The following is a 14,463-nucleotide window of genomic DNA, read 5'->3' as shown; positions in this document are numbered from 1 at the left end:
GGTTTCCTCTCAAAATCTGTGTGGTCCTTAACCATATGTCCGACGCCATATAACCATAAATAAAATGTGTTGAGTGCGTCATTAAATAAAACATTTCTTTCTTTCATTTGTTAACAGTCGGATATGAATCTTTTCAAAATTTAATGCTCATATTTGACAGGAGTATCTCTTTAACATCAAACCACGTCAACTTCCAACCATGTACTATCGGATACCTCACGTTTATTGTTACAGGAAAAGTAGGTCACTGTGATCTCGATATGGTATGAATGAATGAATGTTTAATGACACCCCAGCGATATGGTATGTAACACATAGCTTTCTGACATGATACCAAATCATGTTATGATACACCTTATGCAGTACGAATATTAGTCAGACGCCAAAACCAATACATCTCATACTTTTAAAAACAGCAAAAAAGCATAAATAACACTACAAAAAGTAAGAGAAGATTTATTAGTCTAGTTTAGGACATGCTAGAGTAATCTGACAAATACGTTGTCTAAACTTGCTACAAACCAACATGTTACATCTCCATGATACATAAACTATTCAAATTGTCTTTCAAAGTCTTTTAAGTTGAAGATTTATAATACCTTGTTTGAATAATAAATTCCAACTGTCCTCCAATTTAAACAATGAAGTGTACATGACTATCAATTGTTCTACTTTCCAACTGTTCCCTTAGTGTCTTTGAACAGTGTAATTCTTAAGTATTCAACTTTGAACATCCATAATACCAAATTTTGTAAAATTCAAGTTAATATCTGAATGTTCACAACAATGAATTTCTTCAAAGTTCATATGAGAATTATCACACCAGCAATTTAGTCATATTCAGAAGACTTAATCCATTAATTAATGGCTCATTAATTTGCTTCTTATTACAAAGAGATGTTCCGAGCACAGTGCGTTCAGTCGCTCATCTCCATGTCGACCATCTGTCTATTACTGTCGAGATCTGCCGCGCTGTCACTCTTCTTGTTTTCAGCTCCACTTCCGAATCCTTTCTCCTCCTCGTCGTAATCCCTCACGACCTTAGTGTCAGACTTATCCTTGTCCTTGTCCTTGTCTTTATCCTTATCCTTATCCTTATCCTTCTCTCGCTCTCGGTCTTTGTCGCGACTCTTCTTTTTGCTTTCTCGGTCTTTGTCTCGTTTACGGTCCCTGCTTCGATCTCGGTCCCTTTTCTTATCTTTCTTCCTGGAAAATACAGTTGTAATAATGGATGAAAGAATATATTTCAACACCACTGCCATAAACAGTAGGTAAAATTTCTTCATAACCATCAAGCACAAAGTAAAATAGATGACTTTTTTTTTTAAATATTAGAAACAAATATTCCTGCAGTTCCATTGGACATAAAAATATAAATCTGATGTCACTCACACTTAAACAGCCTATGTAAGATGGAAAAATTGGTAATGAATGAATGAATATTTAATGACACCTCAGCAAAAAAAAATGCATGACTGTTGGGTGTCGAAGTATATGAACATCAAAATGGATTAAAAAGTTATAATCTATCAAAAAAACGTATTAACAACATGAACTAGTCACATTCATGAAAGATACAATCATGCATACCAACAATATACCAAAACTAAAATATTAATTAAAAAACCCAATTTAGACTGTAAAATAAAGTTAATTTTTAAGCTTAATAAAATTCAGTGTATTGTGTAAAAAAGATTTTATGTAAAAAAGCTGAAATCTAACAAAAGATGAAAATCACATCTCTGATTAAATGAACAAATGTTCGTATCTCTTAAATTCAAGGGCCATAAATCTGCAAATATCTTTTACTTAATCGCCATGAAAGCCAAACTTGATCTGTAACAGTACATGATAAAGCTGTATATAAAACTGGAAAAATTGGAATTGCAAAACAAAGTTTGGAAAAATAATTTTCATATCTTCTAAGTTCAAGTGCCATAACTCTGTCAAAAATGGGTAAACCACCAAGTCAAACTTGATCAGTAACTATACAACCGAGCAATATACAAAATTTCAGGTCAATACTTTGAGGCATTGCGATAAAAAAAAAATGGAAACTAATGTTCGTATCTCCAAAGTTCAAGGGCCAAAAATTAGTAAATAGCCATAAAAATTTAAACTTCATCTGTGCCTGTACATGAAGCTACATATACAAAAGTTCAACTCATTATCTTGAGGAATTGCAAAACAAAGTCCGAAAAATTAATGTTAGTATCTCCTAATTTCAAGGACCACAACTCTGTCAAAAATAGGTAAATTGCCATGAAAGTCAAATTTGATCTCTAACGGAACATGATAAAGCTATATATAAAATTTCAGCTCAGTATCTTGAGGCATTGTGTAAAAAACATCCGAAAAGCAATATGTGGGACAGACAGATGGACGGACAGAAATGAAACATAATAATCCCCTCCGATTGGACTGGTAGGGGATTAATAAAGTCTAGATCATATTATACGACACGACTCAATAGGACAGTCATGTTGTGTCAACTGCTACAACCCATTCACACAATATGACAGCTATCTCGTGTCAAATGCAGTCAGGCCGATTAAAAATCAGTCACAGATGAATTACATTGTGTTATATAATGTGATCCAAGTTTAAAGGCGTAGTTCCTAGTTTCAACCTGTGAAAGTGGACACTAAGATTAGTTAATCTACAAACCTGCAACACACATTTGGACACGGTTATAACAGAGAAGCTAAAGTCTGTGATGTTTATACAGGGAAATATCATCTAAAAACAACTAGAGCTTGTCTCAGTAACATTACTTCTGAGACTAACATGTGTTTGTAGAATTATGACAAAAAACATTTTAGGATATAGCAAAAACCTGGATGACATGAATCAATCAATCACGTGTACGAAAATTAATATTCTAAATAATAAAAGGTAAATACTTCTCATTTAAATTTTAAAAAACGGTTTTAATAGTGAAAAATATGTTGTTGTGTTTAAAAACAAGGGTCTGTCACTTTAAGAGTGGTAAGAACTGTACCTGTGTCTGGAACCACTTCTAGAACGAGACCGACGCCGCGATGTGGACCGACTTCTTCTGCTCCTTTTTCTACGCCTGAAACAGAACAACCAGGTATGTTATTAGAAATACAAGGTAACAACATCCTGTTAACATGACCCCAACCATTCTGTATTTAAACTTCATTCTAAAATATAAAAGAAGAATTCATATAAGCTGTTAGCTCTTACTCACATGTAACAAGTCTATCCTGAATAGCTGGGTATAATAAAATAATTTAGGACAACACAGGTGTTTAACCATGCACACCTGTGATATTTTGTCTGCATTTAGGTCCTTCTCACAGGTAATGCATATTTTCATACAATGGAATTTACTACAAGGTTTTTTTTTTTCTGAGCCAACTGTTTTCTAAACTGCACATAAAATTAGTGGGTTTTTTGGTTATTTCCTGAACACTTTCACTTTTCTTCTTATGTCAAACCAAACTGAAATTATTTACAAAAACATGTTTGTAGGATGATGGGACGGACTATAGATGGGGCACTTATGGCCTGTATGGCATCTTTGGGAGACACATTAAAAAGAACACAAAGAAACTGGATTAATTTATGGTGGGGAAATAGTTCTATTTTGATGTACAAATATTTTTTTTTTAGTTCTTTAGCCTGGGTGTCTGGATATCTGTGTTCCCGTTATTTTATAAAACAATTGAAATATTATGCTATTTATAACAATATACAGTCTTGGTAAAACTAATTTTATGTATTTTGGCATTTGTACTATCAGTTCACAAGTATGACTTGGGGTAAAAACTTACACTGGCGATCTGGACTTTCTTTTTGGACTGACGGAGGGCCTGCGTCGAGGACTGATAGACCTGCGCCGAGGACTGATGGACCTGCGTCGTGGACTAACTGAGACTTTACGGGGACTCCTCCGAGGACTTCTCCTGGGACTGCGAGCACGGCTTCGTCTTGGGCTGCGTCGCGGGCTGCGTCGAGGACTCCGGTAAGGACTTGCGCGTCGCGGAGAGCGGAGTGGGGTGCGGGAACGTCTCACAGGGCTCAGCTTCCTTGGGCTGGGACTGGCACTCCGACTTTTGGATGACCTGTTGATGGTATCAAAGAGAAAAAAAACAGTCCCATTAAAAAGCTGAAATAACCACAAAATGATAATCCTACAGACATGATGTATGTTGGGTTTTTTGTTTTGTTTTCTTTTTATTTCTGCAATTAAGAAACAAATTTATGATTAATAAAGGGCAGAATGTTTTTGTTAGCTTAACTGTTCATAAAACACAAAACACAATACCACTGGAAGACAATTTAACGTTACAATAATAACAACAGATGGTATAATTGGATACATTTAATATGTGGGTTCATTTTCTGTAAAGAAACAATTGAATTTAATGGTTGGTACATGAATCTTAAGTTTCCAATAAATCATTTATTAAAAAACATAAAACAGATCACCAATGCAGCAATTGTAGGTGGTTGAGGTAACACTATAGTCCTTCACATAAGGAATGTTTTTCAATTAAATAACATGAGTCAAAAGCAAAATAAAATATTGTTGAAACATGTACAAATATTTCTTTATAGAAAAATTCATTCAAAACATTTCTTAAAATGGTGACAGAAAAAAAAAATGGCAGCATCAACCCATCCTCAACTTTGGTTTATAACATAACATTTAAAATATTTTGTTGGATGTTTTATTTATTTTCAAAACCTTTTCCTGAAGGACTATAACATATATTGTGCCAGGAATTATAGTAATTAGTATACTGTCAATGTCCATAGATATCGGCCACCAAACATGCGGTTAAATAATTTGGTCATAATGGACAATGTGTTTTTCAATGGGTTGAGGAGAGGTAAGGTAATATTGTTATATTCTTTATCAGCCCAATAGAGAACAAATAGAAAAACATTCTTGAGGGTGAAGAGCTTAATGTGATAGTCTTTCCATAACACAATATTTTCAAATCATGTCATCAATCCATTATGTCACATACATGTAGTTCAGAAGTAGACAACTTTTAAATTACAACAGATGCATCTCCACATACATTATCATTATAAACAAAATTAACCCCAAAGCAATTAGTATTTATGAAAAAAATAGTGCAATCATTAGTACTACATAAAATATCACATGCTACCCCAACCCCCAACAGAGTATATATTAAAAGGAATTCATAAAACGAACTTGTGCATTGTCAAAACAAAAGGTAATTGTGATATTTGGTTGAGTAGTAAGAGTTCTTTTATAAGGACATACAGGCACCATAACCTTGGTAAATGGGTCCTTTGATGCAATACATGTATTTTGCCTGCCATGCCCCATTACACTTCAAGATGGCATTCCACTGAGCTAAATCCCAATCTTACGAGAAATTAATGACAAAATAACTACTATTAGGCAGTATCCGGTAACCCTTGCAGTTGATATGGTCATGTATGTTTGTTTCCTGTTGTACTTGCATCCAATAACCACTGTTCTGCGAATATCAAATGAATTGGAATATTGTTTAATAAATATTAAGTTTCCTTTCCCATTATGAAATTATTTCCAGACTACAAGATGGTTTACAAAATTTTTCTTACAGGAAGTGCAAAACACACAAATTTTACACATGTAATTTTAAGTTGTTTGTTTGTTTTTTTTTTTTTTTTTGTTTTTTTTGTTGTTGTTGTTGTTGTTTTTTTTTGGGGGGGGTATCAGGGTGGATTATAAAATCTCTCTTTCTAAATCTTATATATTATTCAAAGATGTGTAGTAATATCAAAAGTCATCATGCAATAAAATTCAATCATGTATCTAACAAATTCCATTGACCAAAAAACCCAACCAATAGGTAATGCCCACTGCCAAACTGGAGCTAGTGAATGAGTAGCAAGTAAATATCAATGGTCTATAACCACATGACTCATATTCTTATTAAATATTCTTCACTTATACAAACCTTAGAAATTAAAAATGTGGGAAAGATTGGAAATATAAAACATTATATGTTAATGCCCCCAAATAGTTTTCATCCAAAGCAAATGTCAAAAATAGACACAGCAAATATTTACAATATGAAAAAGCAATACTACAATATTCATGTTTTCTAAAGACAAATTTAACGATAATTTAATTTCACAACAAATTAATTCTTGTACTGTGCCACAGACACTTTTAAGCATAGAAAGCAGACAAGTAACCTAAATACAGGGTTTTAATTTTCAGCCAGTTACAGACAATTACTTTCTGATGTCGACATGAATTTATTTGCTCAATTTCTGACTACTATAATTATATTTTCTGATTTTCCGCTTCACATGGTCTTATCTAGTACCCTTGTCTGTCTAGATGGAAAAAGACGCTATATTATTATGCCAAATGTTTTTCTATGTCAGCCCCTTGTTATTTTAGATTATATGTAGGTCTGGTCCTGTTTTGAGGCTTAAAAACAAGAACCCTGTACTTATAGTATGCTGAAATTCGTACAATGCAAACTACTATAATGTAATATAATAAATTAAACCAAAAAAATTATAATAAAATTGTCACTGAACAACTTGACAAAAGAATATCCATGTTCTGTTGACCACAAAGTTATACATGTATTTAGTTATAATGTCATTGCTCTCTGCAAGAGAAGATACATAGGTTAAAATTACTGATTAGCTAAGCCTTCAGACTTAAGGCTGGTAGGTACAGGGTTCGCATTCCAGTACCGACTCCCACCCAGCGCAAGTTGAACAACTCAGTAAGACCACTACACAGACTTCTCTCTCACTAACCACTAACAACTAACAACTAACCTACTGTCCTGGATATTTCACTCAATGGGCATTTCCATATGCATAAAACAAATGTAACAAGCAGTTGAGATTTTTTTGGAAAAATTTAATTTATTCTTTTTCTTCAAATTTTGACAAAATAATTAAAATGTTTATGATTTTCAACCGTTTCATTTCCAGATGTATATATTAATGAAATAAAATGTCATTAAATAAATAGAGGATTCGTCACGAGTTTAGTTAAAATGTGTGACGTCAAATTAATTTGTGCTAATCGTGATGATGTCATATTACCGATGGGGGTGACTTTAGTACTGTGATTTACTAAAAATTTAATTAAAATGTTATTCTAGAATGGAAGTAACTGATCACAGTTTAAGCAAGCCAAGCTCAATACACTCAACTGAAACATCTTTGACAATATTTGTCCGACAAGCAGTAATTTAGTAAAACATTTAGATTTCACACTGTTTACAATGGAATCACAATGAAAAATATGTATACCCTTTTTGTCACCAAATATACAGTTGATACTGACAAGAAGTACGGGTATGTGACCATAATAGAAGTTTAACAATTGAGCTTCCAGTTTTGTTAAAATGTGAAAAATGACAAATTATGAAGAACAAATTTCAACTTGTGAAGAAAAAAAAAATATATATATATATATATATTCCCAAACAAGTTCCATAAATTCTGCATGGCACTAATGTGAGGGTGGTAATTTATTTATTATTCACAAGCTGTAACATATGCACTAGTCGCATACAACTTGTAAAGCCCTTCTTTTTTTTTTTTATCTCATTTCATATAAATTTACCTTTTCTTTGAAGCAGTTGTTTCATCCTTTGGTTCACTGAATGAAACAAAAATTGATAATTCTTTACCTATATCGTTCAAATCATTGCCAAATATATAATGTTAAACAAATTATGTCAGTAGTCCAACGCTACACTCATCTTTTATCATTTCACTGCTATAACATCTGTATATTATCCTTTGTAACAATATATTTATATTAATACAAATCAACAATAAGTTTAGGACAAACACCAAAATAACCCTGGTGAATAAAAACTTCATTAACCACACCAATAAACACTACATAATTCCTCATTGCCTAAAAGCAAAAGTTCTCGACCAACTTCTTCCAAACATCTTCCACATAATCAGGCTTTAAAATGGACTCATATTTTAGCAATTTGTCAAAAAAACAACCCAGAAATGCTGTAGCCAAATTCAAATTTCAGTTAACCAAACAAAATATAAGACAACTAACATAAGGCTTTTTAAAGAGTTGCGCTTGCTGGAATTAGCTGTGAGACAATTTAGTAATGAAAAAAATAAATCAAATTTAACTTCTATTCACATTTGGTACATAAAGCTCAAACCCTGCTTATACTGAGAGAGAAAAAATACAGGAACACTTGGTACTGTAGATAAAATTTCAGTCACTGCATCATAATGTCTGTATTAACTGCAAAGACGTAATGTGGGAATGAATGTCACTCCAACTCAGCAGTGTTTCTGCCAGAAAGAGATTACTGGGTATGGCACTACGGAATTGACTGCAACCACAGTCAACTGGGTTAAAATGTTTATGATTTTCAACCGTTTCATTTCCTGATGTAAATATTAATGAAATAAAATGTCATTAAATAAATAGAGGATTCGTCACAAGTATTTTTTAATGTGGAAAATATCAACGAGTCTATGTTAATCAGTATTTGTCGAGGCTCTGCCGAGACAAATACCGATAAACTAGACAAGGCTGATATTTTACATATTAAAAAACACAAGTAGCGAATTCTATTTATCCTATAACACTTCTAAAATTACATTTTAATTTTTTTTTTTAGTAAATCACAGTACTAAAGTCGCAGACATCATCATGATTAGCATAAATTAATTTGACGTCACACATTTTAACTAAATAAGTGAAAACGTTACGCTCAGGTAAACAGGTCTTGTTGGCTTGTAAGCAAATGACCCCATCCACAGCAACACATTACCTAGAGACCTTGCAAATTTGTATACCATTATTAACCGGGTTAATACACTAAATTATCACGTGGGTTTATGACATGAATATCATGGGTAAGTTATAGGATAAATAATTATACAATATTATTTCCAGCCACTGAATATATAACATAAAATACACCAAATGTAGCAGAAAACGTATTCTTTAAATTAGGGCACAAGAACTACAGACCTAGAATGGAAGTAACTGATCACAGTTTAAGCAAACCAAGCTCAATGAACTCAACTGAAACATCTTTGACAATATTTGTCTGACAAGCAGTAATTTAGTAAAACATTTACATTTCACACTGTTTAAAATGGAATCACAATGAAAAATATGTATACCCTTTTATCACTGGCATCTTGGACCAAATATACAGTTGATACTGGGAGTATGGGTATGTGACTATAATAGAAGTTTAACAATTGTGCTTGCAGTTTTGCTATAATGTAAAAAAAATGACAACTTCTGAAGAACAAATTTCACTTGTAAAAAAAATAATATATATATATCACAATCTCCAACTAAAAACATGGATAATTATTTGATATTAGGAATTACATTACAAATTATAAAAAATACAGCAAAATAAAACAAAAATATTTAAATAGAAAAGAACATTATAAGTAAAATTATATAAATTATTGCATGACTGGGAGTGTCATATGAAATTTATGGAATGAGTTTGGAAATTGTTTTATTCCTCCAGGAAGAGAGGGGGGTATAAATCAATTCCCAAACAAGTTCCATAGATTCTGCATGGCACTAATGTGAGGTGATAATTTATTTATGATTCACAAGCTGTAACATATGCACTAGTCGCATACAACTTGTAAAGCCCTTCTTTTTTTATTACCTCATTTCATATAAATTTACCTTTTCTTTGAAGCAGTTGTTTCATCCTTTGGTTCACTGAATGAAACAAAAATTGATAATTCTTTACCTATATCGTTCAAATCATTGCCAAATATATAATGTTAAACAAATTATGTCAGTAGTCCAACGCTACACTCATCTTTTATCATTTCACTGCTATAACATCTGTATATTATCCTTTGTAACAATATATTTATATTAATACAAATCAACAATAAGTTTAGGACAAACACCAAAATAGCCCTGGTGAATAAAAACTTCATTAACCACACCAATAAACACTACATAATTCCTCATTGCCTAAAAGCAAAAGTTCTCGACCAACTTCTTCCAAACATCTTCCACATAATCAGGCTTTAAAATGGACTCATATTTTAGCAATTTGTCAAAAAAACAACCCAGAAATGCTGTAGCCAAATTCAAATTTCAGTTAACCAAACAAAATATAAGACAACTAACATAAGGCTTTTTAAAGAGTTGCGCTTGCTGGAATTAGCTGTGAGACAATTTAGTAATGAAAAAAATAAATCAAATTTAACTTCTATTCACATTTGGTACATAAAGCTCAAACCCTGCTTATACTGAGAGAGAAAAAAATACAGGAACACTTGGTACTGTAGATAAAATTTCAGTCACTGCATCATAATGTCTGTATTAACTGCAAAGACGTAATGTGGGAATGAATGTCACTCCAACTCAGCAGTGTTTCTGCCAGAAAGAGATTACTGGGTATGGCACTACGGAATTGACTGCAACCACAGTCAACTGGGTTAAAATGTTTATGATTTTCAACCGTTTCATTTCCTGATGTAAATATTAATGAAATAAAATGTCATTAAATAAATAGAGGATTCGTCACAAGTATTTTTTAATGTGGAAAATATCAACGAGTCTATGTTAATCAGTATTTGTCGAGGCTCTGCCGAGACAAATACCGATAAACTAGACAAGGCTGATATTTTACAAATTAAAAAACACAAGTAGCGAATTCTATTTATCCTATAACACTTCTAAAATTACATTTTAATTAAATTTTTTAGTAAATCACAGTACTAAAGTCGCAGACATCATCATGATTAGCATAAATTAATTTGACGTCACACATTTTAACTAAATAAGTGAAAACGTTACGCTCAGGTAAACAGGTCTTGTTGGCTTGTAAGCAAATGACCCCATCCACAGCAACACATTACCTAGAGACCTTGCAAATTTGTATACCATTATTAACCGGGTTAATACACTAAATTATCACGTGGGTTTATGACATGAATATCATGGGTAAGTTATAGGATAAATAATTATACAATATTATTTCCAGCCACTGAATATATAACATAAAATACACCAAATGTAGCAGAAAACGTATTCTTTAAATTAGGGCACAAGAACTACAGACCTAGAATGGAAGTAACTGATCACAGTTTAAGCAAACCAAGCTCAATGAACTCAACTGAAACATCTTTGACAATATTTGTCTGACAAGCAGTAATTTAGTAAAACATTTACATTTCACACTGTTTAAAATGGAATCACAATGAAAAATATGTATACCCTTTTATCACTGGCATCTTGGACCAAATATACAGTTGATACTGGGAGTATGGGTATGTGACTATAATAGAAGTTTAACAATTGTGCTTGCAGTTTTGCTATAATGTAAAAAAAATGACAACTTCTGAAGAACAAATTTCACTTGTAAAAAAAATAATATATATATATCACAATCTCCAACTAAAAACATGGATAATTATTTGATATTAGGAATTACATTACAAATTATAAAAAATACAGCAAAATAAAACAAAAATATTTAAATAGAAAAGAACATTATAAGTAAAATTATATAAATTATTGCATGACTGGGAGTGTCATATGAAATTTATGGAATGAGTTTGGAAATTGTTTTATTCCTCCAGGAAGAGAGGGGGGTATAAATCAATTCCCAAACAAGTTCCATAGATTCTGCATGGCACTAATGTGAGGTGATAATTTATTTATGATTCACAAGCTGTAACATATGCACTAGTCGCATACAACTTGTAAAGCCCTTCTTTTTTTATTATCTCATTTCATATAAATTTACCTTTTCTTTGAAGCAGTTGTTTCATCCTTTGGTTCACTGAATGAAACAAAAATTGATAATTCTTTACCTATATCGTTCAAATCATTGCCAAATATATAATGTTAAACAAATTATGTCAGTAGTCCAACGCTACACTCATCTTTTATCATTTCACTGCTATAACATCTGTATATTATCCTTTGTAACAATATATTTATATTAATACAAATCAACAATAAGTTTAGGACAAACACCAAAATAGCCCTGGTGAATAAAAACTTCATTAACCACACCAATAAACACTACATAATTCCTCATTGCCTAAAAGCAAAAGTTCTCGACCAACTTCTTCCAAACATCTTCCACATAATCAGGCTTTAAAATGGACTCATATTTTAGCAATTTGTCAAAAAAACAACCCAGAAATGCTGTAGCCAAATTCAAATTTCAGTTAACCAAACAAAATATAAGACAACTAACATAAGGCTTTTTAAATGCCATGCCTCAATAGTCTAGCACCATCTTGCCTTAATCAGCGCCATGCTGCCCTGAGATTAAACAAGCCTTTTTCAGTAATTAATTCTAAAATTGCCTTTATAAAACAGCCAAAAAGGTATTATTAATTAATAAAATATGCCTTTTATATCTTTTGCCATTCATTTATTAAAACAAACACATAAACTACATTAATGTTTAATTTAATTAAAAAACAATTTGTACTTTTAATGAAAAACAAGTGCCCCAAAAATGGTGAAAATTCCCCAAAAGTGTTTGGTCTACCATGCCTTGCCTAATTTCTAAGGAAATCACTATATAAGTGTTATAATAAATGGGAGGGTAATTCAAGTTATTGTGATAACGTTGGGAACGGTTTTATTTTAGTAGATAAAACAGCTTGGATCAATTCAATAATATCTGTTAGTAATAAATATATCACTGTAAAGCGTATTGTTTGTTATTTATTTTTATAGTTTATAGCGGGTTTCCTTATTATTTCGGTCAGAAAGAAAATGGGTTAAGTTTAGGGTTAGGGTTAAGTAAATCACACTGTAATGATAAGAGTTATTAATTTTGTCAAAAGGTTAGCTTAAAAAAAAAAAATCTGCAAACAGTTTAATTTTTGGGTATGGCACCATACCCATTTTACCCTCTAGCAGAAACCCTGCTTATAGTCTAGGGAGTTATGTTCATTTTTTGGAGGTTGCATTTTTTTTTGCTCAAGTTAATACAATTTTGGTCATATGTTCCCATGACCTACCTGAACCAGAAATCCATTGGTAACATTTTTTTCTGACCACTATCATGTCAGCCATCTTGAAATTCAAAATGGCCGTCATTTTCATATAATTTCTTTATATATCTCCACTCCCATTTAACATAGAAACATATTTTTGGGTCTATTTAATTCATCTCACATGGCAACCATCTTGAAATTCAAAATGGACATCATTCCATGTTATTTTTACTCCCATTAATTACAGAAAAATAATTTTGGTGTCAGTTTACATCTATGAGCTCAGATGATTATTTTGTAAAAAGGAAAACTGTTGTCTGATCTTGGCAGCCATCTTGAAATTTAAAATGGCTACCACTTTAATATATTTTTTTCAAATATCTCAACTCCCGGTTAACGTGGAAGCATAATTTTTTGTCCATGTACATTTCTGCATTCCATGCATTGGATCGTTTTCATTTATATAGTCATTGAATCATGAAAACAATCTTGAAATTCAATATGGCTGCCATTTTAATACATTTGTCTTATATCTCAATTCATGCTTAATGGAGAAGCACAATTGTGTTGTCTAAATGTATATTTCAGTGGTCAATGAATCTAATTCTTTAGATTTATAGTCATCCAATTATGGCAAACATCTTAAACTTCAAAATGGCAGCCATATGGAAATTCAAAATGGCCACCAATGTAATCATTTGGCAAATACCTTTTCTCATAGTCTACATACAAATGCGACTTTTGTGTTCATCAGTACAAACTAATGAAATAAAGGAACATAGCAACTGTAAATTGTAATGCATAATGGCATATTCTAGGCATCTGCTTCATCTGTAATAGTATGCACATTGCAGCAGTCCTCATCAGTTTCACGTTTGCAACACACTGTACATTGAAGGTTGTGTCACTTAATCTAAATTACAGTACATCTATTTGAACACTTACTGACACCACAATTGCATCTGATCAGTTCCACCACAGATTCTGGTGCAGCTTGCACCTCTAACAGCAGTCACAAATATACCAAGTTTGGCATCTTGAGCTCAGAAATGTGCCTGGAGATGTGTTCTTTGGGTATGCTGTTTTCATACCCCAGAGGTAGGTGGCAGTGTTTCCACACTTTGGTTTGGTGATGGGTTTTTTTTAACTTTTCATCTTAGAATAGCTGCATCAGTTGTAGAAATGACCCGTGTGCTTGGTTCCATGCAGTGAAATCTGCGCATTTTCACTGACCTCTTTGTATGGTTCATCACCGATTCCAACCTGACTTTGGTGTTACTTATATATGGAGCTTTCGTGAATACACTGAATTCTCTTTATCGATGTCCACCATCACCAATTGTCCTGTTGTGTCATATTCAGTTACAGCATGAACATCTGGTAATCCGAGTCTATCTCTGGATACAGTTCATTATACAATGTTTGCATGTTGATCTGGTTGTGATTTGCATATAATTATTTGTGTATCCTAATGGTGATAAAAACCCA

General features: G+C 32.3%; 1 protein-coding gene across 20 annotated transcripts in view; it reads right to left on the bottom strand.

Annotated features, from left to right (window-relative positions):
* Positions 1-442: 442 nt before the first annotated feature.
* The window catches only part of LOC121376093 (splicing regulatory glutamine/lysine-rich protein 1-like), a 58,933-nt gene continuing 44,912 nt past the window's right edge, over positions 443-14,463 (bottom strand). For 8 of the 20 annotated variants that reach the window (XM_041503873.1, XM_041503880.1, XM_041503883.1 and 5 more), the window contains 6 exons: positions 11,763-11,798; positions 9,680-9,715; positions 7,598-7,633; positions 3,801-4,091; positions 3,002-3,076; positions 443-1,206 (listed from right to left, as the gene is read on the bottom strand). In XM_041503873.1, coding sequence (XP_041359807.1) covers positions 918-1,206; positions 3,002-3,076; positions 3,801-4,091; positions 7,598-7,633; positions 9,680-9,715; positions 11,763-11,798 — 763 coding nt within the window. In that variant the 3' untranslated portion in view covers positions 443-917. The remainder of the gene's footprint in view (positions 1,207-3,001; positions 3,077-3,800; positions 4,092-7,597; positions 7,634-9,679; positions 9,716-11,762; positions 11,799-14,463) is intronic. The other 12 variants (XM_041503884.1, XM_041503890.1, XM_041503888.1 and 9 more) reach the window with 5 other exon arrangements.

This window comes from Gigantopelta aegis, chromosome 6, assembly GCF_016097555.1.
Source record: "Gigantopelta aegis isolate Gae_Host chromosome 6, Gae_host_genome, whole genome shotgun sequence".
Lineage (NCBI taxonomy): Eukaryota > Metazoa > Mollusca > Gastropoda > Neomphalida > Peltospiridae > Gigantopelta > Gigantopelta aegis.
Note: the sequence above shows the minus strand (reverse complement) of the source record. Positions and strands in the feature narration are given on the sequence as shown.